Source organism: Ovis canadensis, chromosome 3 (assembly GCF_042477335.2).
Source record: "Ovis canadensis isolate MfBH-ARS-UI-01 breed Bighorn chromosome 3, ARS-UI_OviCan_v2, whole genome shotgun sequence".
Taxonomy (NCBI): Eukaryota; Metazoa; Chordata; class Mammalia; order Artiodactyla; family Bovidae; genus Ovis; species Ovis canadensis.
Window position 1 is genome coordinate 7,895,742 of NC_091247.1, and position 19,886 is coordinate 7,915,627.

At 57.5% G+C, this 19,886-nt stretch overlaps 1 protein-coding gene and 1 pseudogene across 8 annotated transcripts; both read right to left on the minus strand.

Moving 5' to 3' along the window:
* Positions 1-935: 935 nt before the first annotated feature.
* Positions 936-19,539, minus strand: CERCAM (cerebral endothelial cell adhesion molecule). Of its 8 annotated transcripts, none has more exons than XR_011255096.1 (15): positions 19,190-19,539; positions 18,180-18,252; positions 12,578-13,487; positions 10,497-10,607; positions 10,230-10,347; positions 9,408-9,542; positions 9,066-9,270; positions 5,943-6,062; positions 5,557-5,633; positions 5,362-5,468; positions 4,153-4,285; positions 2,738-2,865; positions 2,352-2,555; positions 1,720-1,886; positions 936-1,453 (listed from the first exon to the last, which is right to left on the minus strand). XR_011255096.1 is itself a non-coding variant. In XM_069580060.1 (15 exons), exons 3-14 carry the CDS (start codon positions 12,772-12,774, stop codon positions 1,720-1,722), a joined length of 1,788 nt encoding a protein of 595 aa, XP_069436161.1. In that variant the 5' UTR covers positions 12,775-13,487; positions 18,180-18,252; positions 19,190-19,539; the 3' UTR covers positions 936-1,453. The 8 variants fall into 8 exon arrangements, 7 of the variants coding, with proteins under 7 accessions (XP_069436161.1, XP_069436160.1, XP_069436163.1 ...); XM_069580060.1 differs by having other exon boundaries at positions 1,720-1,972; XM_069580059.1 differs by having other exon boundaries at positions 1,720-1,972; positions 10,455-10,607.
* LOC138438465 (small nucleolar RNA SNORA70) lies at positions 11,329-11,423 on the minus strand (annotated as a pseudogene).
* Positions 19,540-19,886: the final 347 nt, after the last annotated feature.

The following is a 19,886-nucleotide window of genomic DNA, read 5'->3' on the forward strand; positions in this document are numbered from 1 at the left end:
GCAAGGAGCCACTCCCCACCCCTCCAGCTGCCTGCGTGCAGGCACTGGAGACCCTACAGTCTCCACTGCCGGGCCCTACAGGGGTGGGCAGGGAGGAAGGCCGGCAGTTTCCAAGCAGGAGAGCACAAGTTGAAGCTGCTGTGGGTAACCCAGAGGACAATGGGCTGATTCCAGATGCCCCAGGCTCCCTTCCACGGGTTTCCCAGGTGGCGCTAGTGGTCAAGAAGCTACCTGTCAATGCAGGAGACACAGGAGACCCAGGTTCGATTCCAGGGCAGGGAAGATCCCCTGGAGAAGGGCACGGCACCCCACTCCAGTATTCTTGCCTGGAGACTCCCATGGACAGAGGAGCTTGGCGAGCTATACAAAGCCACAGGGTCGCAAAGCGTCTGACAGGACTGAAGCTACTTAGCACACACGCATGGTATGCACCCTTTCCATTGTTGGCACTAAACCAGCAGAGGGCGCCCTGGCACCACAAGGTCCAGGTTCCGCCACCTGCCGCCCTCTGGTGACCACACTGGTCAGGGCGGGAAGGGAGCCCCGGATCTCCCCTGCCACTTCCAGGAGAGGGGTTCCAACTAAACAGGGGAATGTCCAAAGGCAGGGAGCGGGGCCCTGGCGGCCCTGGGTCTGGCCTGGGCCCACCCTGGCCAGCAAGGCGAGGCCAGTGATGACCACGCCAGCCGCAGTGGGTATGTACTTGCTGTGGGCTGGGCTCCAGCTCCAGCTCCTTCTTACCCACCCAGCCCAAGAGGTACTTCTGTTCACACCGCCCCTTTACCAATGAGCAGGCTAAGGAGGTGAGACCAAATCCCCTGATTCCTCTCCAAGGCCGCCCTCTCCTCTCTGTCTCTCCACCTGCTCATCCACAGATAGGGAACGCCTCCTCCATCCCAGCCCTTTTAGGACACGCAAAGAGGCTCAGCCAGGAGTTAAAAAATATAAAGTGCAACACCAGCCAGCTTTTATTGAGGGCCTACTGTGTGCTAGGTCCTCCTCCCATCTCCCTGCACTTCCCACTGGCCAGGCAAGAGGGTGGCACATGAGACCCAGCTGATAAGCTGGGTAGGGAGCTGACGGCGAGGTAGAAGGGGGCAGAGGGGCCGCTGCAGCTGGGTCCTTAGTGGTGGGCATGCCTCCTGGGTCTGCCCAGCTTGACGCTGAAGGCTGGGGGTTGGGGCTTCCCTTCTTCCCTCCACTAGAGGCCCTTAATCAGACTGGCAAGGAAGAGGGCCTATGAGCCCTGCCCTTACGCTACATGGCCTTGGGGGAAGGGGACCCATCTCAGTGGTTTCTCCTGATGGAAGACAGGTCCAGAGGGCAGACAGGCCATGCCCAAGGGAACAGCCAGGTTTCTACTGGGTCTGTGGTTCCTGGGGGTGGCTCTTGCTGTGCCCCCTGGACAGCTGTGGTCTGCTCCCGGGCACACCTCTGGAGTCACTGTCTAGCCCTGGGGGGACAGGAGAGGTGAGAGAAGTAGAAAAAATTTAGAGTTGGATAGAGAGAGACAGAGAGAGACACAGACGCAGAGATAGAGACAGAGAAATGGAGATGGGCTTAGAGAGAGAGACAGCAGGTAGACAGAGAAAGGCAGACACAAAGACACAAACAGAGGCAAGGCCACGGAAAGAAAGAGGAGAGGAGAACGCCGAGAAGGGGAATTGAGACCCAGAGTCAGCCATGGATGCGGAGAGCAGACCGAGGCCCCGCCCACACCTAGAGCTCATCCCGGGGGTGGGGATGGAGGCTGTGCCCACTGCTGCCCGCCAGATCCAGGCGGGGGCCGCGCAGGGTCTTGTAGGAGCCGGTCCAGCTGATGAGGCGGCCACTGTCATCGTCCCAGGGCGAGGATGTCTCGGTGTCGCTGAGCCACTCGGCGTCCCCTGCATAGTGGGTTGGGGCCGCGAGCAGGGGCCTGGCTGAGAAGGCCTGCAGGTCCCGCGGCCAGAAGTGTGCCTTGTACTGCTCACTGGGAGGGGGGAGGGGGGCTCAGGGGGGCTGGGGTGAACCATCGCACCCCAGACCCATGCCAGCCTGGAGCCGGGCACCTCACCCCCGAAGCACCTGACCACCCTCCCCATCTAATCCTGAGGTGGCATTTCTCTTATCCCCATTTTCCGGATGGGGAAACTGAGGTGCAGAATAGGAAAATCGCTTGCCTGGAAACCACAGGATATCACAGGATTCACATAGAGGTGGGGCTGATGCCAAGTCTAAGCTGGGCTCTTCCTTGGTGACCGGAAGTGGCTCAGCCCTGCCAGCCTCAGTATCCCCAGCTGCCCAGTGAGGGGACTTACTACCTGCTGAGGTGGGCTCTGAGGACGGGCTGACCCTGCCCTGAGGCTCACTTGGGGTGCTGGTCAAACATGATGGGCAGGAACTCATCCACAGGCAGCATTCGGTGCAGCGGCTGGGAGGCCAGCAGCTTGCGGGCGCCCGCCAGGCTCAGGACGTACGCCAGCGTCCAGTAGGAGTAGCCGGCCACCACCAGGTGTGGCAGCCCCTCCACGACTGCCTCCTCCTCGGGGTTCACTTGCTTCCGGCCGAGGTAGCTGCAGGTGACACCGGGAGTCCCAGGAGTCACTGTTGATATCCCAGGGACCCAAGTCCCCAACTCCCTTTACAGAGCCAAGCCTGGGGTGGGGGCGGGGGCTGGCCAGGGCTCCCTGCAGGAGAAGGCAGACCCCGGGAGGCCCACCCCTATCCCTGGCCCCTGGGGGCCCGGCCTGCTTACATCAAGTCCCAAGGAAGTTTCTCCGCCTCCACCTCCTCCATCAGCTGCTCCAGTCGCCCCTTGAAATTGCTCTCAAAGCGTACGTCGTCCTCAAATACTACGACCTGGGCCAGGCCCCGGGTGACAACCTGAGCCACAAGGTGGGGGTGGGAGGGTGGCTCTTTAGACCACCTGTTGTCCCCTCCCACCTAGCTGACACTGACAGACACTCCTGGCTTCGGTTACAGGCTAAGTGCTCAGCCCTGGCTATGTCGCTCAGCTGCTCCAAAGCCTGCTGGGGCTTCCCACGGCCTGGGGATTGAAACCCCAGCACCTGGCTCTTGTATTCAAGGGCCTCCAGGCTCCCAGTCTTGCCCTCCAAGCAGATCAGGAGAGAAATCAGAACCCTTGCTGCAGTTCTGAGCACATCCTTATCTCAGGGGCTACAGGGCTCGTCTCCAGGGACCCTCGGGAGGCAGGAGGGAGACGGAGACACTGGGAAGTGACCCCACGATAGTCCACGGACACCCAGCCCGGACGTGGCCGAGCTGGGATCTGAGCCTGCATCTGCTGCGTTACAGAGCCGGGCTCCTCACTTCCGCCTTCTGAGCCTCACTTCCGCCTCCTCAAGGAAGTGAGGCTGGGCTGGGGTTGGGAGGAGACCCTAGCCCCCCAACACCCTGAGAAAAAAATGCTTTCTGTAACTTTTGGAGGTATGAGAAGAGCATGAAATCGGCTCAATAAATGACCCTTCGATCCTTTCAGAGGCAGCATTCAGTTCAGAAAAATAGAAATAGCAGCTCACATGCAACGTATTTCGGCAACAGTAGAAAATGAAAACAAGGAGGGTGTCTGTGCTTCACTTCCTGGAGGGGGCACCCCTTGGAGGGCCTGTCTCTGGTCCTCTCGGGCCAAGTCCAAGCAGTGACCTCTCCCGACCACTCACACCCCAGACTCGGGCCGAGGCTGCCTGGCCAAGGGGTCTGGGCCTGCTCCGCCTTCCTCTGCTGAGAAGGCTCCTCTTCCTGCCTGTCGACAGTGAGGCCCACGCCGACCCCACCGGAGGCCAGGAGGCCAGGAGGCCAGGCCTGTCCACACCCTCGAGTAGGTACCTCCCCGGACCAGGGTAAACAGTTCTTTCTCCATTTGTGCGCCCTGCTCTGGTCCCTCTGCCCCAGGAGGGCGCGGCTGCGTTCTTCATGTTCACCTCTGTGTTCCTGGAGCAGAGGCCATCCCAGCACACAGCCGGCGCTCAGTGCATACCATGGGCTCAACATGGTAAGGGTCGCGCCCACAGGAGGCTGACAGCTGCTGCCTGGGTCTTCATGAGTGTGCTCCGTCACCCACCAGTCACATGAGTGCTGGCACGGAGCCGTGAGTGGGAGGGGGTGCCCTGTTTTCCCCAAGGGTGTGGGCCGAGGGGGCAGGGTCCTCACCTCCTCCCAGATGGAGTAGTGGCTGAGGAAGCAGCCCACCTCCCCCTTGGTCAGCGTGCGGCCCGAGTAGGGGTCCTGGTAGCCGGGGAGCAGCTCCACGCCGAGGGTCCTCATGACACTGCTGTTGAGCATCCTGAGGGAGACGGTGTCATGGGGTCAGGGGTACCCGCCAGAGACCCACCCAGGGCCGCCTGCACCGGGCAAGTTGGGGACCGTCACACTGGAGTCTGGTTTGAAGGAGGTGGCGGTGGTGGTGGCTTAACTGCTAAGTTATGTCCCACTCTTGGCGACCCCCTGGACTGCAGCTTGCCAGGCTTTTCTGTCCATGGGATTTCCCAGGCAAGAATATGGAGTGGGTTGCCACTTCCTTCTCCAAGGGATCTTCCCGACCCAGGGATCGAACCCAAGTCTCCTGTATTGCAAGCAGTCTCCTGTATTGCAGGCGGATTCTTTATTGCTGAACTATCAGGGATTCCCAGTTGGGAGGGAGGAGGCCTGATTACTGCCTCATGTGGTCTGAAGTCATCATGACTGGACCAGGGGGCTGGAGCTGCCTCGGGCAGGGTGGGTCATCCTAAAGGGAGCCAGGCAGTCTGAGGAGGAGACACCCAGGATGAAGGGCAGACGCTTCTCAGGCAGGGGCCCAAGCAAAGGCTGGACATCCTGCAGTCCAGCGGACTGGAGTGCATGCAGCCAGCAGCAGTGGACATGGGGGGCCGTGAGCGGCCTGCTCCCGCACCCCACCCATCAGGGATCTAGGTTCAGGAGGGCAAGGAAGAGCCCTGATAATCAGAATGAAGACCCCATTAACCTTTGGGATACTTACTGTGTGTCAGGCCCTGGAGAAATCTTCACTAAACCCTTATAAACCCCTAAGAGGAAGGCAGCTCCTCGCCGTTTCCGCAGCAGGGCTGAGAGATGGGAGGACTTGCCGGAGGCCACACAGCTGGTGACCAGGCCCAGGAGCTCCAGACCCCGGGCCTTAACCACTGCACCCTCCTCCCTCGGGTGGGCTGAGGAAGGGCCCCTGTCCTGTTCTGTCTGCCCTGGGCTCCCTGAGACACAATGACTCAGGCTCTCTTTGAATACTCCTTGGAACAGGAAACTCTTTAAACCCATCGTCTGCTTTCCCACCCCCAGGAAGCCCCGATGGGCCACCCTGGGCCCCCTGCGCTGCACAGGGCCCTGTCCCCGTCCCGGAAGCCTCACCGGCCATCCACGGCGTCCACCACCCGCCCGGAGACCTCCATCTCCCAGAGCGAAGTCAGCATGCGCTCTCGGCGGTCGGGCCGGCGGGCCAGGCTGATGACAAACACCTGGAGGAGGCAGGGGGCATGGGGGAGGCTGCGGGGGGAGGGGACAGCCCGACTCCTGACCTCGGTCCTACAGGCTGGGAGGACTCACCTCATCAAACCCCATCTTGCTGGGCCTCTTTGGGGGCCGGGACACATGAGCCGAGGCCCACATGGGGGGCCCATCCACTGCGGAGGAAAGCCCACTGTCATGAGCCCCACTGGCTCAAGTCAGCAGCACCCTGGAGTCCCAGGCCCCCCTCATTTCCGCCCCCTTGGCAGGATGCCCAGCAGATCACAGACTCCACTTGCCTCGGAGGGGCAGACTGAAGCTCAGCAGGGAAAGTGACTTGCCCGGAGTCAGGGAATGATTTGAAGGGGAAGTTGTGACTCCAGCCCTGCCCCCTGCCCAGCCAGGTCCGGGGCCAAGGAGAAGGGGCCCGTGGGAAGGGGCAGGGAGTGATGGGGTGGAGGGACAACACCGGCTGGCAGCCTCACCCAGCGCCTCGAGGATCAAGTGGATGAAGTTGACTCTCTCGTCCTCCAGCCCCTGGTGGGATTTCACAGGCACGTTCAGGTACCCATAACGCTGCTCGTTGCACACGTGGACTGAGACCCCTGCAGAGAGAGGCCGAGTGAGTGCTGGCCTGCAGGGCAGGGCTCTTGGAACCCAGATGGCAGGTGTGAGCCCCAGTACTACCAGTACCCACCACAGGAGTCCTCCCTGGGACCCCGCGTCCCCATCTGCGGGGTTGGAGGGAGATAGGGCTTGGCTCAAACAACATCTCAGGGACCCTTCTGCCAAGATGGTATATGTTCATCCAACAGATGTCTCCAGGGCACCAGTTGGGGGCAGGGGTGATGGTAGTGAGCAAGACAGACCTTCCCTGCCCTCAGAGGATTAAAGTGAGGAAGAAGCAGGCAAACTCCCACCTGGCTATGGCCACCTGATGCCACAGGGCCTTGCTCCACCCTCTAAATCTCACCCGCCTCTGCCCATCCCGCTCACCCAATCCAGCACCATCACCTCTGGCCCAGATCCCTACACTTAACCCCTCCCTCTCTCCGGCCCCTGCCACGCTGTCCTCCACCTGCCAACCAGAGTGGCCTTTTTTTTTTTAATTCCTTCGGTGTTTGTAATCTTTATTATAATCATTTATTTAGCCTTTGTCTTCTACAGACCGTGAATCCTCCAGGGCAGGTCAGTCGGTCAGTCAGTTCAGTTCAGTCGCTCAGTCGTGTCCAACTCTGCGACCCTGTGGACCGCAGCACGCCAGGCCTCCCTGTCCATCCCAGAGTTTGCTCATTAAATACGGTGTATATTGAGAAGTCAGCTCCAGGCCCAGCACTGAGTATACAGCCCGGCAGAGTGCAGGGGGTGGAAGCACGAATGCTGGAGACAAAACCCCCGTTCACGGGACTTCGTTGGTTGTCCAGTGGTTGGGAATCCATCCTCTGGTGCAGGGGATGCAGGTTTGATCCCTGGCTGGGGAACTAGATCCCAAATGCCGTGGGGCAGCTAAGCCCATACACCACAACAAAAGATCCTGCAAGCCAAAACTAAGACCCAATGCAGCCAAAAAATAAATAAACATATGATGCTAAAAAAATTGCATATCTGCATATAAATAAAAAACTTTACAAAATAATTCACTAAACTCCTTTGAACCACTGACCAGTAAACAGCAGGTGATACTCAAGTAGAGGTAAACAAATACAGTTGCTCAGTCGTGTCCGACTCTTTGCCACCCCAAGAACTATACAGTCCATGGAATTCTGGAGTGAGTAGGCCAGAGTACTGGAGTGAGTAGCCTTTCCCTTCTCCAGGGGTTCTTCCCAACCCAGGGCTCAAACCCAGGCCTCCCACATTGCAGGCAGATTCTTTACCAGCTGAGCCACGAGTAGAGGTAGGAATGAAAAAATAAGAAAATAGGGAGTTCCCTGGTGGCCTAGTGGTGAGGGTTCTGTGTTTTCACTGTCGTGGCCTGGGTTCAGTCCTTGGTTGAGGAAGTGAGATCTCAAGAGCCGTCCAGTGTGGCAAGAAAAAGAAAAAAAAGAAAATATCTGTGCTTCTCATTTTTCATCCATGTATTTGTCTCACCTTCATTCATGTCTTGCACTTGATAAGATCTTTTTCCTTCCTGCGCGTTTGCACTGTAGACGTCACCTCATGGAGCACAAAAGAATGATGACGACCCCCTTCTCCCTGGCCACTCCTCACACAACGCTTGCCCAGGTGCAACATTTCCTGATTGAATCATCACTTCTAATTCACCTTGACCATGAGCAAAGTTCTCCACCCACTGGACAGCCTTCATGTTCTCGCCGCCCATGAGTGCGCACCGTGAACGACACTCTCTGCCGCCTTCTCAAGGTTCTTATGCCAACAGCAGCATCTCTGTCTTGCTCTCAACTTCAGTTCTTCCCAGGACTGTGGTTTATCCGATCCAAGCCCAAACATCCAAACATTTCTTTTCTTTTTTTTTTTTTTGGCCATGCTGCATGGCTTGCAGGATCTTAATTCCCTGACCAGAGCCTGAACCTGTGCCCTCGACAGCGAAAGCATAGAGTCCTAACTACTGGACCACCAGGGAATTCCCCAAACCCAAATACTTCCTTGTAGCTTTCATCTTAAAAATAACTACCCACAGCAGAATGATTTTTTTTTCAGTGTTCAAGTCCAATTGGATGATTCTCTGATGGCTGCCTGACACCCACAGGCTAACAGCCAGATGCTTGCCCATCAAGTCCCCACAAGCTGGCCCCTGCTCACTGTTCCCGCCTCAGCCTGCACTATGCCCCCTCTTTGTGTTCTAGCTGCCTGCCTTTTTATGTCCCCAGCCACCACAGGGCCTTTGCATCTGCTGGTCCCGTTGCTTGAAATGCTCTGTCTTGCTCTGTTTGCCTTGTTAATGCCTGCCCATACTTTAGATCTCAGTGCCAATGATTACATCCTCCAGGAAGCCTTCCCTGGAGACCAGGTCAACGCTAGTCTAAGCTCCCAAAACACCTATAATCAAGAAGCTCTTCTTCCTGTCATTGTGATAGACACTGATTTGTGTGATCCTTTGGCTGACTGGACTGGAGGATCCAGGAAGTCAAGGACCACCTGATTTTACTCACCACTGTCTCCCTGGAGCCTGGCACCTGGTGCATGCGTGTTAAGTCACTTCAGTCATGTCTGACTCCTTACACCCCTATGGACTTTAGCCTGCCAGGCTCTTCTGTCCATGGGATTCTTCAGGCAAGAATATTGGAATGGGTTGCCACGCCCTCCTCCAGGGGATCTTCCCAACTCAGGGATTGAATCTGTGTCTCTTACGTCTCCTGCATTGGCAGGCAGGTTCTTTACCACTAGTGCCACCTGGGAAGCCCTTGGCACTGGTAGGTGTCCCATAAATATTTGCCTAATGAAGGAATACATGCAAGCGTCATGGTGGGCACAGCCAGAAGGATATCTAACCGACTGGGGCAGTGGGCCCAAGAAAGCCTATGACCCGAAGGACAATTAGGAATTAGCAAGATAAACTGTGGAGTGGGGAAGGGCATGCAGAGCAGAGGGAACAGCATGTGCAAAGGCCCAGAGACCTCGTAAAAAGGCTCGACAAGAGCTGACCTTACCAGCAGCCTGACAGGCATAGGCAAAGACGATGATGTCGTCGAAGGGCCAGGTATAGTTGGGGTGAGGCGGGTAGAAGGCCAGCTGGGCCGTCCCTTCAGCCCGCAGGGATACCAGGAAGGTGGAGTGAACCATGGGGACGCGGAAGCAGCCCCGGCGCTGGCGGTTCTTGGTAGGAAAGTAGTCGGCAGTGCGGCGGTAGTAGCCCTGGGGAAGGGGTGGTCCTGGGCTGTGAGAGGACACCCCTCCATCCCCAGCACACCACTCCCCAGCCGGGGCTTGCTGCCCTCCACGTCCCTCCTCCCAGACCTCAAGCCTCCCGAGGCCTGTGTCCCCAGCCATACCTGGGGGGTGATTCCACACCAGAAATTGGAGTAGTAGGTCTGAGAGTCCAGCATCGGGGCCACCACCGGCAGCCCCTGCTCGATCAGAAGCTGCAGCGTCTGGTTGTTAGTCAGAATGTTGTCTGTGTCTGCAAACTGTGGGGAGGCAGATGTCACAGGCCCCAGCCTTGTCTGTGCCTCCCAGCAGCCTCCCAAGGATTCACTGAGTGGGATCCCTCCAGATATCCAGGGACCCAGGATATCTTCCACAATCCAATGGGGTTCCCTCAGAGAGATCTAAGCTATAAACCAGGAGATCTGTTTCTGGACCAAGGATCTAGTCTGGAGCACTGGCTCAGGGACCGGGTCCAAAGATTTTACACCTGAGTTGCTGATCTAAGAACTTTATCTGAAGCCTTAGGAAGGAAATTCAAAGACCTACTCTGATCTCTGGACAGGGGAAGTCTGGCATGCTGCAGTCCATGGGGTCGCAAAGAGTCAGGCATGACTTAGCCTGAGCAGACTGAACAGCAACAACCCTGCTCTCTGGTCCAGGGAACTAGGCTCAGATTATACTCTGGGCTCTATACTCTGAGACTGAGTTACACTCTATACTCTGGGACTGAGTCTCAGTGTATGCCTTGAGCTCTGTCTCAGGGATCCAGGCTCAGTACAGAGTCTGAACTCAAGCAAAGGGATCCCAGCTCAATACTTTATCTGGGTTCTGATCCAGGTTGCTAGCTGAAGGGTCGAGCCTACAGATGGTTAAACTGCACCCAGACTTCTGTCAAAGACGGGTGCCATCACCCGTGGGGAGCCCGATCGTAGGCCAGGCTTTCTTACCAGGATATAGTCTGCCCCCCAGTCCCTGGCAAAGGTCAGGGCTTCCTGTTTCAGCTCCATCAGGAACTGATGCCTTTCTTTGGTCCAGTGCTTAGGGCCTTCTTCATCTGGGTAGGACCTGAGGTGGTAAAGAGATGAGATGTTCCATGGGGTAGGCGCATGTGGTCAGAGCCCTGGCCAGGAGTCTGTGACTCAGAACTGTCCCTTTCCCTCTCTGGGCTGCACCTGTTGCCCATCTTCCCCAGGACCTTTGCCCTCAGGCCACACCTGGGCTCTCCCTCAGGCCTCCAGACCACAGCTGCATAGTCATCACTCACAGCAGCCAGCCACTCCCGTAGCATCGCTGTAGTGTTGTCCACATTGTGGTCCGTGGCACACCTGGGGACACAGGAGGAAGGAGGGTGGGGGAGGGGTGGCACAGCCACCAAGGGACCAAACTCTAAGGCAGTCTTGACCCCTGGAGCACCAACCCCTGCAGGACTGGCCTCTCCTGGAAGCAGAGGAGGTAGGTGTGCTACAGAGGAAGGCGGGCAGCCAGGTCCCAATCATAGGTCTGTGTTCCACTGTGTGACCCCAGGCAGGTCCAGACCCTCTCTGGGCTCACGTTCTCCCTCTGTAACTAAAAGCCATCCTGGCAAGCTCAGGGGCTGAGGTGACAGAATTCAAATGCAGCATTTTGTTTTTTTTTTTTTTTGGACAGGCAACTAGGATTTATTGGTGGGCATAAGTAAGGAGGGGACAGCGCCAAGGCTCTCATGAATGCCAAGACCTGCCATTTGTGCAGAGGGAAGGATGTATTTGGCCCCAAAGCCATCGGGATGAGCTGTTTTTCTGCCACCATGCTTTCAAGTTCACCAGCCTTAAACTTAGTAAATCCCCACTTCTTGAAGATGTGGATCGACTGGCGGCAGGGAACTTGAACTTGGCCCTACAGAGGGCCTCAGTCAGATGTTCCTTGTTCAGAAGCTTGGTACCGATGGGCATTATGACTTGGTCAGTGTGGACCCTGGCCACTGTGTCCTGGGGCTTTCTGCCACACTTACCAGTCTGAAGCCTAGATTTGGGGACAGCATGCCAGTCATGAATGTCCACTGGAAAGGGCTGTCTCCAGGGTTCCTTAGGGCAACCTGGATAGGCAACAGGCTGCATATGCTCCCCAGGAGGCTGTCTGCAGCCACTCAAATGCATTTTGAAAGATGAGAAGGCTTTCAACTTTGAGGAACACACCTGCCATATTCTCTGGTTTTCTTCCTTCCCTGCTGTGTGACCTCAGGTTAGTCCCCTCCCCTCTCTGAGGCAGGACTGGGCAGAGGAGCTGCTGCTTCCCTCCACCAGAGAGTTGTAATAAGGACTAAACCAGACTCTGAGCATCCCTGAGAAGACCTGATGGGCCTGAGCTCCAAGGCCACCTCGCACAGCCTCTCTGAAGGAGCTCTCATGACAGAGCGGGGCGAGCGGGCCTTAGCCAAGAGCCCAGGTTTTCGGTGATGCTGCCCCTTTAAGCCAAGTCTCCAGAACTGAAGACTAACTACGTGTCAAGTCTTTTGGGGGTGGGAACTAACTAAACTCCTGGACTGGTAATTGTGGGCGGCCTCCCCAGGCCACAGCTCCACCCCCCAGCCCAACTCTGGTGAGTTGGGGAGGGTAGTTTGGTCACTTCTCTCAGTTTATCCCCAACCTCAGCTTGGGACTCCTCCCTGTTCTGGCTTCCACAGACTGTGGCCTCTAATTCCAGGACCCTGTGGGGACACCTAGGGGGAGAGACGCAGGAAGGGGCTTTGCCCTTGGCCAGCAGGACTCAGCCCCTCTTCTGAAAGAAGCTGGAACCAGCCTGGGGAAGGGGGAGCGGTTGTGACCCCCTCATAAAGCAGCATGGAGCCCAGGGCTGACAGCACCCCTATGGGCTCCCCAGGAACTCCCAGGCCTGCTGAACTCTGCCACATCGGGCCCCAGGGGATGCCAGCTGCTCCTGTTGGCTCCACTCTGTCAGGCCGACCACAGGTCCCACGGCTTAAGTTTCAGCTCTGGTGGGCTGGAGCAAGAGGGGTTGGGCCCAACTTACACCTAGAGGAGGTCCCGAAGGAGGAGCAGGGGCCAGAATGAGGGATGGGTGTCCCTGTTCCAACCCAAGGCCTCCAAGGTCAGTCTGCAGGGCCAAGGGGACAAGGGGACCCGCCAGGGGGCTCGGGTTGCTGGAGGGCCTGTCTGCAAGGGGAGGGGCCTGTCTGGGTGGTGTCTGGGCAGGGAGCAGATGGGGCCAGCTGGAGCCCAGGCTGTCGGTGGTGGAGTTGTTGGGGTGGGGGGGGGTGTAGATGCCTAGTGGGTGCCAGTGCCCGGATCTATCTCACCAGAGGGCCAGCCTGGCCCTGGGGTAGTCCAGCCGCTCCAGCGCGCCCAGGTAGTGAGGCAGTGAGTGCTCGGCATTGCGGGCCAGGATGGCAAGGACCACGGTGGGCAGCAGCGGCTCCGCGACTCCCGCAGCCTCGGGCCGCGGCCCCAGCAGGAGCAGCAGCTGGAGCAGCGGGGCGGCGGGGGCAGCGCGCATGGCTGGCGCTCGGGCGGAGGCAGCGGCGGCCCCCGGGGCTCCCGGCCGCGCAGAGGGGAGTGGGTGGTGCCGCCGGGCCCTGGGCGGGGCCCGGGGCGGGGCCTGGGCCCGGGGCGGGACCGCGGCGGGCCAGGAGCGCGGTCGGGGGATGTACTACCCCCTCCCAAGAATGGGCTCCCACTCCCCTCCCCATCCCTATCCATAGATTCTCAGATGTCCTCTCCTCGGCCCGGGGCATCGCAGGACCAGGGCCCGGACACCCGCCCCAGACGCGATCCGGGAGCAGCCTCTTCCCGGCTGGAGGGTCGTGGGGCGACGTCTTCCGAGCCCTCTGCGGCGTCTCAGAATACTCGACTACGACTCCCTTTCGGGGCGTGCAATCCCCGGAATCCGGCTTCACGGATTCCTTCAACGCCCCTGAATCCGTACTGCCTGGCCATCCGTCCGACCCTCGGACCCGAGCTGCGTGCGGACCGGGCGACACCGCCACGGCCCTTTCCCGGGTTCCCGGGCTCCCGGCCCCTCGCCGCCCCGCCCCCGGGCGCCCTCTGGCGGGCCCAGACGGAACTTCGCAGAGCCAGACCCGAGAAGGGGTGCGGGGAGCGGGGCTGGTCCCCCTGACCTGGACGCGCCATCCCGCCGCGGTCCGAGCCTGGCGTCTCCCGCGCATCATCTTCCTCGCCTCTGTCGCCAGCACCAGCACCGCTCCGGGCCTTTAGGAGAGCAAAGCCTGCTCTTAGACTGAGTGTAGAACAAGGGCACCACACGGCCCCCTCACGGTGTCCCAGCCCTCCCTCCAGAGCAGGGGGACTCCAGTGTCTGGTCAGAGTCGGGGTCCGGAGGCCCCTGCTGGGTCTCCAGCCTCTCTCAGGGAAAAGGAGGGCCCTGGAGGCACCAGTGGTGGGGTCTAGCTCCTATGCCACCGACCCAGTGAGCAGGTAGGTCACTTCTCCTGAGCCTCAGGGCCTCCTGGGTAGAACTGGGCTGTAACAGCCCCATCTAGCAAGGATTCCTTGAGTGCGTGAATGCGCTTGAATTCTATGCATGGAGCCTGGCAGGGGAGAAGAATTCCTGGGGCTGGAAGACAGGACAGGAGAAGCCCGGCTCTCCTTCCATTCAGCCCCTCACCCAGGTGGCCCTACGATGGAAAGCCTGAGGTCCCTTCCCCAAAACATCATGGGGAAATGAGTCCCTCCCCTTGCGTGGCTGCTTCTTTCTATCCCCCACCCCCAACTTAAGTGACTTCAAGGTGGCTTAGAAGTGAAGTGAAGTGGAAGTTGCTCAGTCGTGTCCGACTCTGCGACCCCATGGACTATACAGTCCATGGAATTCTGCAGGCCTTTCCCTTCTCCAGGGGATCTTCCCAACCCAGGGATCAAACCCAGGTCTCCCACATTGCCGGTGGATTCTTTACCAGCTGAGCCACAAGGGAAGCCCACTGCCAAACTGCGCTGCAAAACATGTAGCATCTTAGTTCCCCAGCCAGGGACTGAACCCATACTGCCCCCTGCATTAGAAGCAAGGAGCCAACCACTGGACTGCCAGGGGAACTCCCTAGGATACTCTTCTAAAGCAAAGTGGCGTCCCCGGCTTCACCCATCCCAGGGTTATCCCAGAGCTTCTGCCCATGCTATTAGTCACGGGGGCTTCCAGATTCTTCCCTCACCTCAAGTCGTCCGTCTTCTCAATGCACTAACCCCTCCAACCTTCACCTCTCTCCCTCCTCAGTCTACAGTGGTCCAGCCATTTGCTAACTCCCTTGCCCCAGGTTTCCCCCATCACTCCTGCCTGGAAAAACCCTATAGCCGTCTTCCTTTGGGGGCACACTCCGGTTCTCCACTCCCCACTGGTCTTGCACTGAGCCCAACAATTCAGTCTCCCTGGGCTCCTGCCCACCCTCCCCCTGCTGCCCCAGTGGTATTTCACCAGCTTGATCTTCTGACGTCCTCACTCTCCTCTCCCTACCCCAGTGAAAATCTCCCTGCCCTTCTTGGAGAAAAGAGAAGCCATCACCTTGGACTTCCCTGGTGGTCCAATGGTTACCAGTCCGCCTTCCAATGCAGGGGACCTGGGCTTGATTCCTGGTGGGGGGACGAGGATCCCACGTGCCTCCAGGCAAAACTAGGTCTACGAAGAAAACTAGCCACAACAAAGAGCCTGCGTGGCTGTCATAGCTAAGGCCCCAGGCAGCCAAATAAACACTGTTCAGAGAGTAAGGGGGGGCCTCCCTGGTGGCTCAGTGGTAAAGAATCCTCCTGCCTATGCAGGAGATACAGGTTCGATCCCTGATCTGGGAAGATCCCACATGCCGCAGAGCAACTAAGCCCTTGCGCCACAACTGTGGAGTCTGTGCTCCAGAGCCTGGGAGCTGCAACTACGGAGCCCGCATGCCCTGGACCCTGTGCTCCGCAACGAGAAGCCCCGTACACTGCAGCTAGAGAGGAGCCCCTGCTCACTGCAACGAGAGAAAAAGCCCGCGCAGCAACAGTGATCCAAACAACTTTTACATGAAAGAGAGAGAGAGAGAAGCCATCACCGGTGAACTCTCACTTCCAGCTTCCAAACCTTCCACCCCTGCCGCCAAACCAGTCTCTTCTCTCAACACCTGTTATCACGGAAGAGCACCCATTTCTCAGCATCCACCCTCTCTTCTGGATCCTTCCTTCAACATTCCAAAGGACTTAAAGCTCCCCCAACTTAAAATATGAATACAGTCAGCTGCCTGCTGGCCCCCCAGCGGCAGCCCTATCTCTCTCCTTCCCTCCAAACCTCTGAAAAAGGGTATGTGACCTATGCTTTGCTTCTGGTCTCACTTCCCCATCTTCATTCCCTGCTTGACACACACCAGGGCTTCTCCAGCCAAACTGCTGCTGCCAAGACCTGCAGCCTCCTGGCCCCTCCCCCAGTGGAATTCCTCCTCATCCAAGAGGGTTCCCTCTGACACCTGACCTCATACACAACTCCTTCTTTCTGCAAAACTGACATGTATCTCCGCTTCCTACCCAGACCCATCTGTCTAAAATAGAACCCCAGTCTTTCCTCCAAACCAGCTCCCACTCCAGTGTCCTCCCTCCAACTTGGGGACCTGATGATAGATGCCTCTCTCTCTGCCCACTCCACATTCTCATCGTGGCCAGACCACTTCAGTGTCTCCTGCACGTGGTCACTCCTATGGCTCAGAGCATCAGCACCACTCCCCCAGGCCCCTGCACCTCCCAGCACTCACACCCCTACCCCAGGCCTTCTCCCTGGAAACCGTTCTGCACTGAGTGGTCCTTTCGTTTTCTTTTTTTTTAATTTGGCCACACTGCACAGCATGAGAAGCTTCCCTGGTGGCTCAGACAGTAAAGAATCTGCCTGCAATGCAGGAGAGCCAGGTTCAGTCTCTGGGTTGGGAAGATCCCCTGGAGAAGGGAATGGCAACCCACTCCAGTATAATTGTCCAGTATAATCCCATAGACAGAGGAGCCTGGTGGGCACAGTCCGTGGGGTCACAAAGAGTCAGACACGACTGAGTGGCTTCATATGAGGGATCTTAGTTCCCCAACCAAGGATGGAACCTGGGCCCCTCGCTCTGCAGTGAAAGAGCCAAGTCCTAACCATTGGACCACCAGGGAATTCCCTCAGTGGTCCTTTCTAAATGGCATGATGTTACACCCATTGGGGATGGCCAATGCCCTCAGCATAGAGCTCAGATTCCTCCAGGAACAAGGAGAACCTTCATGGACTGCCTGACGCTTCTCCATCTTCTCTTGACTTCCTCTCTCCTATCTCCTGCCCCAGCCAAACTGGACTACGTACAGTTTCCAGAACACTCCACGCTTTAAGACCTTCCCATATTCTCTCTGTCTCTTTTTTTAATTCCTCTGCTTGGACTGGTCTCTCTCTTCCTGGTCACCTCTTCCAAGCCCTCTGGAAAGCCTTCCCCGATGTCATGTTGGGGGACCTACCCCTGAATTGCATCCTATACAGTCCCATTCGCTCAGCAAATATTTACCGAGTACAAGTCATACGCAGGTAGAATTCTAGGTACTGGGGATACAGAGGTTCGGTCTCTGTTCCTTGGGTGCTCACATTCTGATGAGGGAAGACAGACAGGAAACAAGCAAACTGACAAATGAATAAATAACTTCAGAGAACAGTAAATGCTATGAACGAAGTAAGACAAGTTAACGAGAACAGAGAGTATCTGAGGGTGGAGGCAACACTGAATAGAGAGTTCAGTGAAGACGTTCCGGAGCATAAGGGGAGCCAGCCACAAGGAGATCTTGGAGAAGTTGTTGCATATGGACATGGGGCCAAGGCCCTGTGGCGGGAACAAGCAAGGAGGCCAGGGCAGTCAGTGCAAAGTGAGCAAGGGGAGTGTGGTAAGAGGTGAGGACCACTTAGGGTCTTAAAGCTATGGTGGGATTTTGGACTTTTTTTTTTTAGTGCAATAGGAAGACATTGGAGAGTGTAAGCAGAGGAGTAACATGGCTTGTCTTAAAAAGATCGCTTTGGCTGCAGCTCAGAGGGTGGACTCTGGGGGCAAAGATGGAAGCCCAGGAAAGCATGTAACCAGGAGAGCTGATGATGGACAAGGCTGAGATGTATAAGTGATTAGATGTGAGAAGTGGAGGGAGGAGTCAGGTGGCTCACAGGGTGTGATGTGGGCTGGGACTGAATGAGGAAGATCTACGCAGGGGCAGTAGAATGTGAAACCAGGTTCTGCACTGGACCTTGTTGTGAGCTGCCTTTTATCAGACCTGCAGGTGGAAAGATCACACGCCAAACCTGCCTGGCTGTGAGTTCTGAAGCCAGGACCCGTCTGCCTTCTTCACTTATCCCAGCCCTAAAGCAGGGCTAGCCAGGCATTGGGTGGGCTCTCGATAGAAATATGATGTTACTGACTAGGGTGGGCTGATCAAGCACCTGTACTCTTACTGATACTCATATATATATATATATATATATATATATGGCCTCATAATATAAAAATAAGACATACTCTGCAAAGGTAATATGACATCAAACTCAGAAACTCTAAAGCAGTGATTCTCCAAGCATGGTCCTTGGACCAGCCAGCATCAGCTTCGCCCAGAAGTTGTTAGAAATGCAAATTTCTAGGCCCCTCCCCATACCTGTGGAGAAGGAAATGGCAACCCACTCCAGTACTCTTGCCTGGAAAATTCCATGGACAGAGGAGCCTGGTAGGCTACAGTCCATGGGGTCACAAAGAGTTGGACAGGACTGAGCGACTTCACTTCACTCACTTCATACTTTATCACTGCAGAAGGAAATGGCAACCCACTCCAGTATTCTTGCCTGGAGAATCCCATGGACAGAAGAGCCTGGCGGGCCATGGTCCATGGGGTTGCAGAGTCGGACACGACTGAAGTGATTGAACAGGCACGCACACCCCATACCTGGGCTTCCCTGGTGGCTCAGCAGTAAAGAATGCAGGAGATGCCGGTGCCATCCCTGGGTCAGGAAGATCCCCTGGAAGAGGAAACAGCAACCCACTCCAGTATTCTTGTCTGGAGAATCCCATGGACGGAGGAGCCTGGCGGGCTACTACAGTCCAAGGGGTCTCAGAGTTGGACACGGCTGAGCAGCTGAGCAACAGCCGCACCTCTCCATACCCGCTGAATCAGAGCCTCTGGGAGTGGAAGTTAAACCAACAAGCCTTTCAGGTGATTTTGGTACTGACTCAAGACTGAAGCTGCTATTCTATGGGGCCTAAGGTCTCATTCTTGGGGTAATGCCTAGAAAAAAATGTTTGGGTCCATCTGGCTGAATAGGACCCAGATCACGCTGGACCAACATCTAGCTGGGCTCTACATTCCTCCCCCCACCAGCACTTTCACCCCCATCCCTCAGCCATGGTAGTTCTGGCCAAAGCCAGGCGGTGGCGCCAGTGCCTCAGGCTCCACTCTGGCTTCCAGAAATAGAGACCCTGGAAGGACGGGCCCCCTCCCCAGCACCCTCTTCTTCCCTCTGGGAGCCTCAGCTCCAAGGTCTGCCCACTGGCAAAGGCTCTGCAGAATGGCCTTCATTAGAGAGGGGGCTCTGAGGTTGGCACACCCAAGGTGAGGGCCAACCCCCTCTTCCTGGAGGTTAGGAGGGTGGGCGAGAGGAGACCCTTAGGTCAGAGAGAAATTAGGGGTTTCTGGCCTATGGGACTTGGGGGTCAGGAGCCCTGGCAGGTGGCTGTGGTCTGGTGGACCCTGGCCACACCTCCATTAACCCTCTGCCTTCCTTGCCCAACCTACCGCGAGGTCTCAGGTGCCATTTCCCTTCCAAAGGGTGGGGGCAGCCTAGAGATACCCCAAAACTTGGACAGAGCCCCAGGGCTGGGGGGTCTTCACAGCCTGGCAGCCAAGTAGATGGGGAGGGGAAGCCCATGGCAGAGGGGGTGCACAGGTGGAGCTCTTACCAGCTGCTAGCTTCACGTCTCCTGGGTTGGGGGCTCTCTGGGCCCCTGTCCTGCTTTGTGGCCAAGGGAGCCCAGGTTCCAAGCTGGAGGAGGGCCCACACACAGCTCCTAGTCCTGGTATGCTGCTCGGCAGGTGAGGGTCCGGGAGCCCCCACCGGGCTCCCTCCCACCTCCAGTTCCAAGCTGGGTTCCAAGATGACCCAGGGCCGAGTGCAGTCTTGCCCCCCATCTGCTCTGCTGCCCCACATCCTTCCTGTTTGAGGGGAGACTGAGACCCCCTCAAATTCCAGCTGGAGTCACCACTCTGCTTAGACCTAGCATAGCTCCAGCCTTCGCTCCGGGAATCTGCCCCTCATCTCCAAGGGTCCCACCCAACACCCACCCCACCCCAAAGGACCACCCTCTTGCTCTTGGCCAGGCCCTCCTCTCCCAGGAGCCCAGATGTGGAGCTGTCCTCTGAGGCTCTGCCCTGGTCTTCAGGAAGCTGGGGCCCAGCCAGCTGTTTTCCCCAGGCAGCCAGCTGTTTTGCCCATCAGGAAGCCGCCCTGGCTCCTCTGCTAAGATCGTTGCCTGCTGCGTTGCTGCGGCTGGACTGCAGCGTGGCAGCCCTGCTGAGCCAGGGCCTGGGAGCTGTTAACTCCTCTGGGCCCAGGCAGCCCCTGCCCCTCCCAGCCTGATCCCTCTGGCCTTCCTCCAA

Excerpts from the sequence above, each read along its gene's own strand:
- CERCAM (XM_069580059.1), bottom strand. The coding sequence starts at position 12,774 with ATGCGCGCTGCCCCCGCCGCCCCGCTGCTCCAGCTGCTGCTCCTGCTG. Across the intron at positions 10,608-12,577 it reads AGGGCCAGGCTGGCCCTCTG|GTGTGCCACGGACCACAATG; the intron begins GTGAGATAGATC and ends CTGTGTCCCCAG. Across the intron at positions 6,063-9,065 it reads CTATGCCTGTCAGGCTGCTG|GGGTCTCAGTCCACGTGTGC; the intron begins GTAAGGTCAGCT and ends CTCTCTCTGCAG.